The sequence below is a fragment of the Anser cygnoides genome, chromosome 6 (assembly GCF_040182565.1).
Source record: "Anser cygnoides isolate HZ-2024a breed goose chromosome 6, Taihu_goose_T2T_genome, whole genome shotgun sequence".
Lineage (NCBI taxonomy): Eukaryota > Metazoa > Chordata > Aves > Anseriformes > Anatidae > Anser > Anser cygnoides.
Window position 1 is genome coordinate 26733843 of NC_089878.1, and position 17026 is coordinate 26750868.

Here is a 17026-nt window from a genome sequence, read left to right on the forward strand (position 1 = left end):
TTCTTATTCTACCTTCATCACTGCATTTTCCAGTAGAGTAGTACCAGTGGGTCAGCACAAGAAAGATAAAGTTCCCATGTCCTATGACCTGATTCTTTTAGTTCATATTGCTAGCAGTAGCTTGGTTGTGGATCATTTCAGAAGCATCCACAAGCAGAGCCAAATGTAAGATATCTCCCCTTTTTTCACCATTTTGGGGCTCCAGAGGTATGCTTGTAGTCAAGTCTGGTTTTCAAAGCAGGCTCAAACCCACTTTTATTGATAAGGTAGTGATCCATTAGGTGCGTCATCTTCTTGTTTTGTTGTTTCACCTCCTACCTGTGACACTTCAATTAAGAGACAATGTGACCCAGTATTGATTCTCTTTCCTGTTTAACCTATAAAAATGTGTTGGATTGAAATAGATATTTCTTATTATTATAACTTTATCATTACCGTATCTCTACCATAATAAACAGATCCCTGAGCTTTAATAAATCTTGGATAACTTGTGAAAACTCCTTTCTAACCCTGGAATCCTGAAATGCTCTTGTGAAGCTGCTTATAGGGATGGAGGCTCAAACACTCGTGTACTTCAGAACATCCAAACCTAATTAAACAGTAAAAGTTGTCTTCTTTCTTAGTCCTGGTGTTGTGCAAACTCCTTGCAATAGCAACCTTCTTAGCATGTGCCTTGTACTGTGTGGTAAAGGATGCTTAACATGTCATTCTTTTTTACTATTCACGTGTCAGCTGAGAAAATAGCAGTTCAGGCATGATTTATTTTTTTCAGATAAGAATCTTAACAAAACCACAAATATGAGAGCAAAAGTGGTTTTTCTGTTGTTGGAGAATAACTTTTTAAATCCTGCATGCAGCAGTTAACAGTTTTCTCTTTCATTCTTCACAGAAAGTGCAGGTTCTCTGAAAGTTCTCTTTGGGACACCTGAGTTTGTGGCTCCAGAAGTTATAAACTATGAACCTATTGGATACGAAACAGATATGTGGAGTATAGGAGTTATCTGCTACATCTTGTGAGTACCTTTACTATTTGTGACCCAAATCCCGACAGTTTATGAACACGTGAAATTTCCATCAACTCGTGTTCTCCGTGTTCTCCAATTTTCTTTTTTCTCTCTCTTTCTTTTTTTTTTTTTTTTTTTTTTTGTAATCTATTACAACCTCCATGATGATTAATAAAAATTCTCTGTTCTCTAAAGGGTGTAACTGTTGAACTGCAGAATTAGCAGTTCTGGAAATTTAGCCATTTAGTGATACACATCCTACATCATAAACCAGCAACACTTTATCTCATTTAAAGGACAATGTGACAGTATTTTATTATCAACTTCAAACTATTATTCCTCCAAGCTGTTTAAGAAAAATCTTTGGCTGTGTGCTAAATATCTTCCCATTCTTTTATTCTCAAGAGAAACAATTTTCGTGAAATTTGGGGGTCTTCTTATTCAGGGTACATCCCCAGCAGGACAGACTAAAATACTCCAGCATTACTGTATCTGTTCATGGTGCATTTTCATTTATTATTAAATGCAAACTGCTAGATAAGTACATTTTATAAGTAGCATGGATCAACCTCATGGAAATACTTTACAGGAAGGTTGGTGTGTATTTGGTGTGATCTTTATATGTGATTTGATAACATGTGATTATGAACTTCAGTGGGCTTAGAGAAATGTATATGGAAATAGCATCTCCCAGGTCTCATGCCTACTACGTCAGTTGATCTTCCTCCACCTGTGACTTAAAAAACATCATGCCATATAAACAAATGAAATGGGAAACTCAATTTGGAGCATGGTTCTTTTTCTCTCACTGCAGTTTCAATATTCAGTAAACAGGAGATCTACTTTTCACTTGTTCTTTTAAAAGGCTTCTGTTGATGCTTTACTTTGTTCTGTAAAAGAACCCCCCCCTCCCTGGCCAGCCTTGTCCCTGGCTGCTGGCAATGCGGAGGTGTCTGCCTTGCCTTTACTCAGTGTGTCTGCGATTCTGCTTGCCTTGTCAGCCTATTTTTGTTCTCATATCCTTCTCATCTCCAAACTAAGCAAAATCATTTTCTCTCTAATCCTGTGCAAAAGCTACTGCATCAACTTTCTTACTCCCAGCAAAGACTCTGAATGTTTCTGTTATTTAATTCGTATGGGAAGCGTGCTACACTTTTCAAGGTCACTTTGCTCTGCCAGTTTATTTACAGGGCCTTTATTTTCCATTCACTTCCAGCATTTTTTTTTTCTGGATCTTGAAAGCTAGTTTGGATCATTCTGTAGTTCAAATAATTTAGACCACACAAGCTGTACTCAGAAGACGAATCCATTTCTTTCTCTAGTTTCTGAGGCCTCCTGAGTTACAGAGCACTGGAAAAGTGGTGCAGAGATCCCAGACTGCCTGCATGGCTATGGAAAAATCACCAGTGAAATCAATGCTGCATTGCCCTCTAGAGGCCTTTTACCCGTTAAGGAACAAAACATTCACGGGAGACACGCACATTTGAGGGTTTAACATCTTTTGCTGCCATCTCTTACCAAAGTATATGATGAGGTTTTGTGTACTTGCAGTGTAAGAAAGTAATCTCTTGTGTGAAATGCCAGACAAGCGCAGCAGAAGTCACTGGCAGCAGCTGCGTGTCTTCCTAAGTCGTGCAGCCAGGGCTGCTGCTCCTGTATGCTACCGGTGGGTCACACCATCATCGTCGAAGTAGGCAAGGCAAAGGGAGCAGGTGAAATAGAGAGAGAAAAGGTGAAATGTCTTGCCGAAGGTCCGTCTGCTGGCAGTGGCAGGACTGCAGCTTCCCGGTTCTTCTGTGCCACCAGAAGCAAGGTATTTGGATGCCGTAATGTTCAGCTGATGGGACCGGGGTGGTTACACCTGATCCGATGTGCCTTGTGAAATACATTGTGAAATAACTTGTTTGCTAACGTGTTTAAGCTTGTTTGAATCCTAATGAGGGGAAACTAACATTATCCAAATGCAATGAAAATCATCTCGTTTTCGATGCATAACTATTGCCACAATAACGATCAGCAGTAGTAATCAGCATTTGTTTCTTGCCATCAGAATAAAGTAACAGAAGTCAGGGGAGATCTGTGAGTCATCACTTGGACTTTCCCTCCCCACCCCAGAGTGACAGGCTCCAAATCTGTTTTCACTTCCTTAAAGTCCAGCTATTTTTGCAGACTTATAACTGTGAGCTACGATCCAAAAGGGACCATCACATCACCATTACAGAATGCAAATAAAAGTCACGGAGATTTGGATCTCTCATTAGTTGTAACTCTGCTTTCCTGTTTTGATTGTAAGCTCAGAATTGCCAAATCTCATTCACGAAGTGTGAGACTCACTCTCTTGGTGTCTGCCTCACATACCATCTCTGGGCTTGTAACTTAGCATTTACATCCTCCCTCTCCCTGATGTGGTGAGTGGGGTCATGAAGGAAGAGGTGACCACTGCTGCGGCACTGGACCTAAGGACAGGTCTACTACAGGTAGCTAACAGCCCAAAGCTGCTGCTGTGTCCATCATATGCCTTAAGTGAAGCTGCAGGAGGCATTGCATGACTTGACAACACCTCTTTCCTGTAGGATTCAAGAGAGCTGAGAGATCTGTAAGCAGCCTAGAGAGAAATGTGTTCCTGGTATGTCCTGCACAACAAGAAATACAACCCAGGCTCCACAGAGAGCTACCGAAGAGATCTCTGGGGGTGAAGGGTCTTCCCTACAGAAGAACTAATGGGTGGGATGTATCCTCAAGTAAGAAACAGAGTGAAATCACTCCTTCAAGACCCTTCAGGAAAACCTCTCTCCTTCTGCCATGCAGGCATAAATACAGATATTGCACTCTGCTGGGTTGCTGCATGTCTTCCTTACAGCATGATTCACTTAATCCTACAACTAATGGTACCCTTTCCACATTTCTAAGCTATGCATTAAATCCTCTTAATCTTTCTGGATAGCTCATTTAGTTCTCTCTCTTCATCACTCTCTGTTCTTCCTTAAATTTCCCTATTTGTATTCTCCACCTCATGCTTTTTATCTTCCACTTTTATCTTGCTCTCTGTCCTGTTCTGCATCACAGTACTGTCCCACATATTTAAGTTGATATACTGCCTTTGAAGTAACAGGCCACAAATATTATAGCTTGTGTATATCATCTCCGTTTATGTCTATTTCAGTGTTTCTTTTTGCGTTTGCAATAACCTTTATCTAGTGGAGGTTAAAACCTCCTGAATTCTTTCCAGCTCTTTCTGTCCAATTTATTTTGCTATTTTTTTTTGTTGTGTGGTGTTTGTTTTTTTTTTCTATTTCTAGTTCTTTTCCAGTGATACATTTGGATAGCCAGTAGTTCCAATATTTAGTAATCTGAAGCAACTTCTAAATTCTATTTTATTTCGGGACTTTGATAAGGCACGGCACTCTCTGCTGACTTGCATTCAGCTCTGTCATATTAAAATTTTAAGCCTTGTTAATATAAAGATGAGAGAGCATCCCTTGTTCTTTCAATAAAGCAAGTTAAGAGGCCTTTGATGTCACAATTCTACTGCTCAAAAGGAAATTAATACTTTGTCAGTGGCACTAGCAAGGTGTGATTGCGCATTAATCCACTGGGCACGTAAACGAAGGATGAGAGCAGAGTACTCACCCGGCTTCAGCAATGAGCTGTATTCGTTTACATGGGGCTCAGTGGTCCATTTCTTCCCTGGGATGACTGGTGCAGGCATGAGTCAGCCCTCAGATAAGGAAAAAATTGTTTTGTATGGTGGATGCATGTCTCCAACAAAGTAGAGTGAGTCTATTTATTTGTTTTATTTCACTTGTAAAAGAATTAAATTACTATGTGCTCTCCAGGGTGAAGTTATTATCATCTCTGCCTAAATGGGCTTATGTAGCATGACCTGCACAGTTTTATCAGAACAAGATAGAAGTTCTCTTCGTACTGAAATTTGTTACTTTTTTCATTAATGCAATGCAAAAACAGTAAGGAGGAGCTCAGTGTCAGCAGCTGCTGCTGCTGCAGACACTGCTTGCAGAGGAACGCTCAGAGTCTGACTTTTTGGGACATGCAGCAAGCTCATCTTTCCTGGATTAGTGACAGTCTTAATGCACAGATTTCCAAGTGAAATGCTGTGGTGTTCGTTACACGGGCAGTAAGACTGGTGACTACATTGGCCCCTTTTGTTCTTAACATTTCTAAACCTGCCCTGAGAGCTTCATTAGAACAGACCAATAAATGTTAAGGATCATCTAGAGGATAAAATATCTTTCTTCTTTATTTAGAAGTGGAAACCGTGAAAGACTTTTTAAACAAATGGTTCTTACCACGCCAGGAAGATGCCTGGTTAAGTAGCTGGAAAAATGTTTTTAGTAAACAACTTGCTTCTTGTCTAATAGTAACTTCACAGTGTAAGCTCAGTATTAATTTTCTGGAGAGGTAGCTCATCTTTATCACTTAGCTGCAGCATTCCAAAAAGAAATTGTTTCCATAATCTGTCAAAAGAGTTGCTGGGCTATTATTACTTTAAATGGCCATTAAGAAACGAACAACCAAGACTTAGGTCAGTGAGATCTGTGATAAAGATAAGAATTTCTGGGTATAACCTACATCAGTTGCTTTGGTTTTTTTGTGGTTTTGTTTTGTTTTTTACTTTCTGTACACAGGGACCTAGTTCTCCTTACAAGTTTTTTCATGACAAAGAAACTGATTCACAGTGTAAAACTGTGGTAGAGAGAGATTATTTTCACCTTATAAATTTGGCACAGCACATACAGAAATACAAAAATACGTTCATTGAAAGCTTGGAATGGGTACTGTTACACTGGTGTTTGGAATGGCAAAGCGAGTGGCAGCTTAATGGGAACCAACCTGGCAATTTACAAAATGCATGGAATGGGTCAATCCTACAAAAGCAATTAAGATTTTAGCAGATAATCCTGTCATGCAATACTTTAAAAAAAAAAAAAAAGCCAAACAAAACAACTCAAGTTTCTTTTTAACCTCTTTAATCTTCTGTTTATCCTCATCCCTCAAAAGATGTGTGACACGCATTCCCTTTGCCCTGAAAGCTAGATGTCTCTATAAACCCTGCATCTGCAATATCAGCGTGGAGCAATGGGCAATATCTGCAGCAGTCTCTTTAGCATGAAAGTGATCTCTCAATACAGCAGCTTTAATCTCTGGAAATAGGCCAAACTATTATTGTAGCACAAGAGCTGCATAATACTATTTGTGGTAATACTATGCAAAGGTCACATTTGCCATCCTTCGACAAAGTGTTGAAGGGAAACGGGATTGTTCTTGCTCTGCCTACCCAAGTGTTTCCTCTGGAAGTTGAACAGCATGAAAATAGAAGACGTGCATCCCCTAAATTGATAATGAATTAAAGAAATACCTCACAAACCTGTCATTGTATAAATTGTGAGCTCTTTTGTAAGCCACTGAATTGCTTGAAAGATTGTTGTGCTTATTGCATAGTCAAAAAAGAGACAACTTAGAAATCAATATCTGGAAGCCAAAATCTAGACTTCCGATATGGATGAGATCTTTTCACCTCCTAAAACATTATGGAGAATGACGTTCTACTACTACAAACAGGAAAATGCTTAAATGTTTGAGTGGGGAGAGATTTGAGGCTTTGCAGGAGTGCTTTGCAGATTCCAGGACAGAGCTTTTGCATCAGCACCTGACCTTGCCGGGACTGCTGATGTGCATGAGGGCAAAACAGAGTCCTTCTCATTCTGCAGTGGCTATACCAGCCAGTGCTGTCAGGCATAAAACTTCTCCTGGCAAACTGTAAGTGTCAAAGACAGAGAACACTTACAGGAAAGTAGGCTGGTTTTGTGAGCATTTTTTTGTGTGTGCTAATCTTTCAGCTTTCTGCAATTTATACCTACGATATGTTCATAAATGGGTTATGCCACCTTCTACATTTATTAAGGCAGGCTTCACTGTTGTGTTTGAATGCACCCCATATAATGGAAAACAAGACAGCAAGATTCCTTCTATTTTGATTTACCTTCTTCTGCCGGAGAAAAAAAAACAACCTTTTATCTTCACCTCATGTATTATTACTAGCAAATTTCTGAAGTATACGTGTACGACTCTGCACTCCACAGTACTGCACACAGCTTCCAGAAATGGTAAAAGATTTTGTATCTGCTTTGCCTGAGACTTCAAAGAGTGTCTTCCTGCTTTGCCTATAGAAGTATAATCCGTAAGAACAAATTCTGAATGAGATTTTGAATGTAATTAGTAACAAAATAGTAGCAAAATAACTTCACTGGAGATTATACTAATCTTATTAATCTAATAGCTCACTTTATTTGATCCCATTCTCTTTTTTTACCAATCTGTTCCGTGATATTCAGTGGCTTCGCAATATTTTTCCATATAATATTTTCGGAACACTAATAAGTTCCATTTATTTTTCCAAGGGAAAAAACAAAACAAAACAAAACAAATACTGTTGAAATGTAACTGGTTGTTTAAGAGAGTGGTTTACATGATTGTACAGAGAAAGGAAATAAAGTCTGTAAAATTTCGTGAAGAATAGGTTATTATGTAAATTGCATGCCAGGGAGAAGACCTGGAAAACTGTATAGCTTGCAGTTCCAAGACATAAAGCAAACTTTCGCCTGAAATTTTTTACTGAAAGGGTGATATGTACAGATATCAGAAGTATCTGGATGCACAAAGGTACAGTATAATAAACAACAATGCTAAACGAGGGATACTCCACAAAAATGACACCACGATGTTCTGTAATTGCCTTTCACTTGCAATTTATCAGTTACATCGAGTTAAAAGCCTTGGAAGCTCAACTTACATTATAAAAGAATATTATTTCCATTTCATGCATCATCATGACTGACTGAGAACATAAAGACCAAAATACTTCTGGGTGCATCTGCATAAATCTAGAGCCTGCAGTGATGTAGGACTCTTTTATCTAGCAATATAATTTGCGGGCGGGAGAGGGCTGTGTGTGGTTTTGTTTACAAAATAGCCCCTTGAACGTCCTGATTTCATGCAGCATCTTTCTTCCTGGGTTCTCTCTGCAGAAATAAATGAAATAAAATGCACAGAAACCTGGATTTGATGGTAAGGGTAGGAAGGTCACTCTGAAAACACACACACACACACACACGATATTCAACTGAATTTGGTGTGAAATTTGCAGTATTATTTATGCAGAACTACACAAGTCACTTAAAAAGCTGGTATGCTCCACTTTCACCTAGTTCTAGTTCATGCCTCAAAAATCTTGGGAAGAAAGAAGCAGAAACGTTTTCCTTTCAGCTTTGCAGTCAAAAATTTTGTTAAAAAGAAAGGCGCGGCGAAGGGAGCTTTTACTGACAGAGCTCTGCAGGACATCGGAGCTGTCATGCATGATTTTAATTTCCTCCATTTGCAAAATGTCACTGTTTGTTTTGTGCCTGTCTGTCTGTTCTGCCCCCAGGGTCAGTGGACTTTCTCCTTTCATGGGAGACAACGACAACGAAACCCTGGCCAACGTAACCTCAGCAACGTGGGACTTCGATGATGAGGCTTTTGATGAAATCTCTGATGATGCCAAGGACTTTATCAGCAATCTACTGAAGAAAGATATGAAGTAAAGCCGTTGGACTTGATACACTCTCTCTGTTTGCATTTAGCTGAACTTGCCATTCTTGTTTCCCCCGCTGTGAACCTCCACATCGCCGCAGGCACCTCTGGCAATACTTTATAAGGAGCTCCGCGTGCCCGCCTGTCTGTGTGTGCAGCTCCCGTTTAGTTTACAGCACAGGGGCTCAATGGAGGGCTTACTTTAAATCATCTGCACGTTCTGCTTTTGCTTTCCCTCAGGCAAGACGCAGCCTGAGGCTTTGTGTGCCTCCTCGTCCCTTTACTGTAGCGTGACCACTCTGTAAGAACTGCGGATTCTGCATGAAATGCTCTCTCTTGATCTGAATGGGCTGCAGTTTCGCTAGGTTTAGCTCGTGTGTTGCTTTTTGAATGCGGTGCCTCTGAGTACCACAGCTTTCCTACAAATCTAGGAATTGGGCAAGAAAGAAAAAAAACATCAGAGTTGGAAACCCTGTGTACGGCAGACAAACAAAGGAACAAACCAAGGAGAGGAAACATTCTTCCAATGAGTTTGCAATCGGATAGATAGAGAACAGAGGGTTACTTGTGTGTGTATCACGAACAAAATGGAGAATGGGTGTGGCTTGGTCAGAGAATTGGATGTTTCTTTTTTTATTTTTTATTTTATGTTTAGTGCTGCAGGGAAGGAGGGTATTAAGTGGTGGGAAAGGGGAAGTTTCCGTAAGCGAAGGAAAGGAGATCTGGGACAGGGCAGGCATGAGGTAGCTGGATCATTGCCATCGAGGCTCTGTTGTATATGTTCCATGCCTAAAACATATGGCTTTTCATGCTTTGTTTTACAATGTTTTATTCACAGACAAAAATGTACAGCTTTCTCTCTCTCTCTCAAAAAAAAAAAAAAAAAAAAGGAAAGAAAATTACAGAAATTGAGAAAGTGAGTTTGGGAAGAGAGCATGGCTGGGAAAGTAGTGCCATGTGATCTACATTGCTAAATTTAGGAAACAGAAAAATCAGCTCTGAGAAAAAAGAGAGAGAAATAATGTTAAAGCAGCTACCGTTAATGGCAACACTGACTAGTCTTTTTATGTAAAAACAGGAGTCGCTTAAATTGTACTCAATGTCTTCAGCATCCATGGCTGCAAAAAGACACCAAAAACATGGAAGCCAAAAAACTTTCCAAAGATAGGATGAAGAAATATATGGCCAGAAGAAAATGGCAGGTAATGAAGAGGATATACAAGTGGGCTTGTTATCCTAATAAGTCTCTGTATTTCTAATGTTTGTGATTCCAAGAAACACGTCGTGCCAGGCGGTTTCTGCTGCAAGGGGAAACTCCAATGTGGGCAGTGTGTGAATGCAGTGAGCAGGTTTGGTGCCTGTGGGCGAGCAGGAGGAGGGTGCACGGCTGCACACATGTAACACGTGAAACCATGTCAGGCTACTGGAAGGCACAGGAGTCGCGAGCCCAGGAGTAGATCTGCCTTTGCTTCTGGGGGTCCGACTGCCTTTCCTCCCTGCCTGCTCTGTGCTGCTGAGGGCCAGGAGTTTATGTTACCCTTAAGAAATCTGAACACTGTGGTAAAAGCTTATCCACCTGGCCTGTCTAAAGATACCTTCATTTTGAGATAGCTTCATTCTCCTAAACCAGTAGCTCCTGTCCTGTTGAGGCACCAAGCTCAGGATTCAGTCAGACTGGTTTAACAAATTTATTTGACCTATCTGGTGTCCATGTCTTCTTTTTTCTTAATGCTGGAACTGTTGTAGCAGGTCCATCTGTGCCATTCTGATAGCTGGAGTAGCTGATACATAAAATGCTGGATCCAGCTTTTTGATTACCCTACAAAATACTAATTTATGTAAATGTACCTTATATTTCCTCTTACATTATATTTTACGTGTTTCTTAGGAGCTCATGCAAGCTGTACAAAAATACACATGTCCATACTGGAGGCAATGTAGTTTGCGTGTATTTTAGTATCCCGGTGGTTGATTCTCGAGCCTGTCAGAGGTCTGCTTCCATCATGCAGATGGTACTTTCTCATCCGTTTCATATTAGCTGCTTGTTCATTCTTGATGAAACTCAGTCCAGCCCATAAGGCTATCGAGAAACCCGTCCTCCTCCAGAACTAAGTTCCAGTTAAACAGTACATAGCTTTTTTGCTGGCTGTCCTCTTGCACAGTGCTTCTTATCCTCAGCTAACAGAGACATTCATTTAGGTATGAGTTCATCAGGGGAAGTTTATATCTGCAACTAAATTTGGTAATTCAGACCAGCCTGCTCTGTCTCTCCTAAAACATCAGAGCTATATATAAGCAGTTTGTCCAACAATTCCAGTGCGGTTTGCAGAGATCCCAGCTAATTTGTCCGAAGCACCATTGTTACAGAAAATCACATGCTTTTTGGATTGGATTGATCAGAAGCCTTTTGTGTTATGTCTTAGAAAACAGGCCATGCTGTCCGAGCAATAGGAAGACTGTCATCCATGGCAATGATTTCTGGTATGAGTGGGAGGAAGGCCTCTGGGAGCTCGCCTACCAGCCCGATAAATGCAGACAAACTAGAGAACGAAGGTAAGAACCTCGCTGCACCACCTTTTTACCTCTCCATGAATCGTACTAAAACTTTCAGCAAAATGCTAGAGACCAATCATCGAGTAGGTTATTTCTGCTCTCTCTCTTTCTGTTGTTACCTTTTTCTTTTTTTTTTAAATATATATATCTATCAAAAAGTCATTGTTCTTGTATTCTGCTACTCAAAATGCCCCAGTGTAAGTACTGGCAGTAAATTGTTCTCTTTTTAAAGGCAAGGAATTAAGGCAGATTTGTCAGCTGCACTTTGTATCAGTTTGGGAATGTGTGTTTATATAAAGATTGCAGTGATGTATTAGCTTCTCATGCAAGCGAGCAAGCAGTAAAGTATTAACACTTGCTGTAACGAAGAGCTGTACTGGGGCTTAACCATGCCTCTCAGACAGGAGAATTTCAAAAAATAAAAATAAATAAATAAATAAACAAGTAAAAATACAAATAACGTGCCTACATTATTCCCCTAAATCCCCACTTGAAATGTGGATTTGTGGTGTATATCGATCAGAGGTGCAGATGCTTGACACTTCTGGAAATCAAGCCAGTCATCCTGCCATACTCGCACAGATTGCGGGGGGGCTGATCCAAGTTGAAGTACTTTACCCCTCTGATGAGCAGAAGTCTGGATTTGCATACAAGCAAATTCAAGGAAAAAAAAAAAAAAACACATTATTCATAGCATGGTGGCCTGCATGTTGATTTCATTCTATTTATGGTCTGAATAGTTGTTCAGTTGTGAAAGACTGGCACAGAACTAAGCAATTAATGTCCTGACTGTCCCATCAGCCTTGAAGAATTAAGTGAAATGAAATAAAAGATGCTTTCATTACCATAAAAAATGCAATGCATCTTTTGAGAACATCCCCTGTAAAATAACTAACTACCTTTTCACTCTCCTCCAGATGCTTTCCTTGAAGAAGTGGCTGAGGAAAAGCCCCATGTAAAGCCATATTTTACTAAAACAATCCTCGACATAGAGGTTGTGGAAGGAAGTGCTGCTAGATTTGACTGCAAAATTGAAGGTACATTCAATTAGCATATTTCTTTCTTTCTTTCTTTCTTTCTTTTTCCCTGCCAGCTTTCTGCATTGTGCTGTAGTTTAGCTCTTTTTTCCCTGTGTTATTGTTGTGTTGGTGTCATTTTGGTTTACCAATATCTGCGTGTCACAGCATGGATGTGTTGTAGTAACAGAACTTACAGGGAGCAGCATGGGCTTGTTCTGTGCTTGCCATAGAGCAGAAGCCTCCAAGAGTCTACATGTGAGTCACTAATTTACAATACCAAGTGGGAGCAGTAGGATGATTTTTGAGGGTGAAAACAATTAAAAAAAAATTTAAGAAAAAAGATGCAGTGTAGTGCCGTAAGTTGCAAGAGTTACTCTTAGAGACTGATAACCAGAAACTAAGAAAAAGTAGGGAGTCATTGTCTGAAATGAAAGACAAGTTTCAGGTGACATTCAGATGACTTTAAGCTATGCATGCATTGTGTTAAAGGCAACGAAGTCCCTAAATGTATTTGCAGAAGAAGTAATAATATAATTGTGCTCGTTACCAAGGTCACAGCTAGAAAACAGCATGTGTTTGTTGTTGTTGTTGTTGTTGTTTTAACTTGCAAGTTCAAGAAAGAAAATTCAGACTGGAATATGCAGATACAACAAGTTTATGAGAAGACTCCTAAGGAGCTTCGCTTGGTCAGCCTAATAGCCTGAAGGCTGACTGCTAGCATTTCTATTGCAATGAGACTGAAGTTCCTATGTTACAGCTCTTGACAAAAACTGGAGATTAGGAAGAGAAGTGCTGTTAAAACAAAATGGATAGGGTTGGTACCATACTGCATGCGTTAAAAATTAGATAATTTCTAATTTTAAAATTAGTTTCAGAACCTGCTTCACTGACCTTCTGCTTGTTTCTGTGCTCCTAATCTCTTTCACTGCCTGTGTTTCCTACCTCACAGCGGAGATGTGAGGATGGATTATTGGTGCTGATGGATGCTCAGCGTGAGGGGTATGTGCCTACGTACTGCATGGAATAAAATGGGTGGATGTTTGGAACTGCTGATGTTCTAGACTTTCCAGTGCATCTCTGTAACGGTCGTTGTGCATTAGGGATTCCTGCACTTTATTTCTGTTCAGCGGGAAGTCACCCTCTCGTCACAGTCCAGGACTTGGCTGAGACAAGCCTTCGCTTTGCTACACCAGCCAAGAGTACTGTATAAGGGATTGTTCTTCAGCATGTACTGTACAGCCCTGCTCTGGGTGCTTCGAGTACAGCAGAGCCATTTGCTTCACACAAGGCTCGGAAACTCCCTCCGAGCTGCATAATTAAAATGCTTTTCTTAGACTCCCTTGTTTATCCTAACAAAGACAAATGAGAAACGCGAGTTCCATGGTCACCTCACAGGACAGGCTGGTTTGTAAGGAACACATTAGGAGGAGGAAAATTCAGAACAGCTGCAACAAAGCAACCTGAGAAGTATTCTGAATTGTAGTTGTAGCCCAAAACACCATCCTCTTTACACTCTAAATCTCAGTGTTGGGAACTGCAGGTCCCACAAAAGCTACACCATAAGGTAAGCCTCACACACGCTATTAAGAGTCCCTTTCTATGTACAAAAAGCTGCCTGCGGACATTGAAAAAGTGATGGAAAGTGGTATCTAAATAGTACCTCAGAGCTAACTTTCAAAAAAAATAAAAAAAAAAGCCTCAGATCATTTGCATTTATTTTACACTGAATTCAGTGAAGTATCTGTGTATCAGCATATTGGCACATCCACACACAGATGTGAAATTGGAGCCTCAAGTAATTACAGATGAGTTAATACTTGTTTATTGCAATCGCTGGTCTCTCTCCACTATTGCAGGCTATCCTGACCCTGAGGTAATGTGGTTCAAAGACGATCAGCCTGTCAAGGAGTCCCGTCACTTTCAGATAGATTATGATGAGGATGGGAACTGTTCTTTGACTATTTCTGAAGTATGTGGGGACGATGATGCCAAATACACCTGCAAAGCTGTTAACAGCCTTGGGGAAGCAACATGCACCGCAGAACTCCTTGTGGAAACAATGGGAAAAGAAGGGGAAGGAGAAGGAGAAGGAGAAGAAGATGAAGAGGAGGAGGAAGAATGAAACAAGGCTCAAAGAAAAAAAAATTGATAAAAATATATTTAAAGACTCTCCTTATAAGGCTCAGAAAACCAAGTTATCAAAAGCACCTTGTGTGATACATAGGTCTTTGGGGGGTTGTTTTTTCAGCATGATCAGTTGATACCTGTTTGCTTTATGTATGGGCATTAATTGAAATCAGCAGGCAATCTAAGTTGCTAGCATGATTGGATTTACTTTAAGCAAGTCATCAAGTAAGTTGCCCAGTCTATTTTAAAATTAGAACGTATGGAAAACAAGTTACAATTATATTCTGAGCTTCTTAAAGAAAAGAATATGGTAACTGAGCTCATTGCTCTATAACATCACTTTCCTCAGCCAAAACTGCAGCTAAGTTGGCTCCCTAAGGTTTACTTTACAAGGAATCATTTGCCAGACATGCAGTGAATCTCTCCAGTCCAAAGAAACACGCTGCTCCCAGAGCAGTAGCTTCTATAAGGGAAGGTCTGATATAGCCAGCATTGCAATTTCTATGCTGGTATGATTCATTCTGCATTTGTTTTAAATGTAATTTCATTGTCCTAACTTCAGACACATATACTGCCCTTTGTCGGTGTGCTGTTGGTGCAGTTCTAATCTTATCAACTTTCCCTTATAGAACCTGTCACCTCAGCGCAGTTACGGCTGCCGATTTAAGAAACAGACTGAAAGACTGCAAAGACAGAATATTTTCTGTTGTTCTGGTCAGTTTAATATTGATTTTATGATTCATATATATGCTGCTGTGAGACGTATGTTATTGCACAATCAGTGGCTTCGATGTGCATACGAGTGAATGGAAGCACAGGTTAGTTAAAAATTCACTTGCATTTGTTTGGCAATTGCAAAACAGATCTCAACTGATAGTAAGCTGGAAACTCCCATAGATTTTTGGAGTAGCCAAAAGAAGACAGTAGTCTGGATTAAAAACTCCTGTATACTTAGCAGTTTCCAAAGAATCTTAACCTATATAGAACCTTATTTGTACCTTATGAGCTTGACTGTCTTGTTTTCGTCTTGAACCTGCACCAGTAAGGCTGTTGCCTTTTTTTAAAATGCAGAAAAAAATGAAACAAAAAAATCCCAAACCCTGCGTTTTTTTTTTTTTCTCAGAAATTGTTAATGCACTCAAGACTTAATAACTTTGCTTTCCTTTCACAGTATTGGCACTTTTTAATTTTTTTTTTGTTGCTGTTGCTCAGAGGTAATATCAGCGGCTGAAAGGTGATATGCATAATCCAGAAAGTGTCTTATATCTATGTATCATTCCAAAAGTGAATCTTTTTCTTTTCCACTTTGTGTGTAAAGTGCAACCATTTGCATTTCAAAGGTTACCTCTTTAAAAAAAAATACCTTAAATCCTCACAATTAAGTAGTCAGTGTACTTTATTACAGATGTGTACAATATCAACCTTAGGTTGTTTGATATTACCTAGTTGTGTATGTTTCATATGATTTGCTCTTCTACATTCAAAGCTCAACTAATGTGGATGACACAATGGTTTTTAACTGCTTTACTCTTTGTTGCTAAGTTCAGATTGCCAGCATGTCTTTTCCTTTTCAATTGATAAAGAACTCTTGTTATACTAAACACAGTATTGCCACAATTCCTTATACAGAAAGGTTTTAATCTGATTTAGAGCATACAGAGCTTTTCTCACGTTTTTAAATGTTTTAGGCAACAATGGGGTGTATTTTGTACCTTAATAAAAATATGCTAATGTTTTCCCTGTTTGTTAAACCATCAGAATTGCAAAGATGAGAACCCTACGGCTGTAGTTACTCACAGTTCCTAAATAAATAATACCACAAAGCATGCTACTTGTATACTCTATTGCAGGCGTCACTGCGGTCACATTGGCTAAGCAAACCAACAGCAGCGGTCTTTTCCTATTCTGTCTTGAGACCTGCCTGGCACAAAAACTGATGAGGTGGCAACAGTGAAACTTGCTTGGTCTTTGCGGTGCTGCTGCGCTTCTCCTTCCCCTCAGCACAGGCGAGCGCTGCAGGGAGGCTGCTCCGTCCCAGTGCCATCAGGTGCAGCATGGAGCTGGCACGACTTACAGCTGCGTGCTCTGCCATGCATCTCCAGCCTCATAGCGTGGTCACAAGTGTAAACGTGGATGGGACACCACGGCAGCTCCACTTTTCTCTTACAGTTGAGAATTCCTGATGATGGGGAAATGTACAGTTCAGAAAGACTGTAAGAGCAAGAGGGGAAAAAAAAAAAAGCATTAGGAAAGGATAAACAGGTGCATATTTATACCAGTGTTCCTAGGAACTATAAAGATGAAGGTATTTAACACCTTTGCTTACGCTGCCTTTATGCAGACCTTTCAACACACAGTCCAAGGCAGCATAGGCCATGCAGGACAACGTACAAATTCCCTAAAGCAAAGGTTGTGAAACATCTGCTTGTAGCAACACGTTTCTTGAGCAAACCTTCAGCCCTTGAAACAGTCATCTTTGCAAGATGGACTCTACCATCTTGTGAATGTACTTGAATGTACTTAACTTTATTCACTGGCTGCTGGTTTCCATTCAGATAGTCACATTTATAAAGCAGTAAAAGACACGGGTTTGATAGCCTGAGACCTGGGCATGGCAAGGTCTGTAGGATCATGTACTGGGTATCAACACCCACAAACAATATTGGTGATACTGCACAGATTTTCCCCTTTGCTCTCCTCATTTAATAGTCCTTCAGCAGCCTACAGGCTATA

General features: G+C 40.0%; 1 protein-coding gene across 6 annotated transcripts in view; it reads left to right on the top strand.

The window, feature by feature from the left end:
- Window positions 1-16119, top strand: part of MYLK (myosin light chain kinase) — a 212298-nt gene extending 196179 nt beyond the window's left edge. For 5 of the 6 annotated variants that reach the window (XM_013171240.3, XM_048072380.2, XM_066999193.1 and 2 more), the window contains 6 exons: window positions 890-1013; window positions 8449-8601; window positions 9673-9796; window positions 11018-11147; window positions 12065-12184; window positions 14023-16119. In XM_013171240.3, coding sequence (XP_013026694.2) covers window positions 890-1013; window positions 8449-8601; window positions 9673-9796; window positions 11018-11147; window positions 12065-12184; window positions 14023-14288 — 917 coding nt within the window. In that variant the 3' untranslated portion in view covers window positions 14289-16119. Of the gene's footprint in view, window positions 1-889; window positions 1014-8448; window positions 8602-9672; window positions 9797-10774; window positions 10794-11017; window positions 11148-12064; window positions 12185-14022 lie in introns of those variants that run through there. The other variant, XM_066999194.1, reaches the window with a different exon arrangement.
- Window positions 16120-17026: the final 907 nt, after the last annotated feature.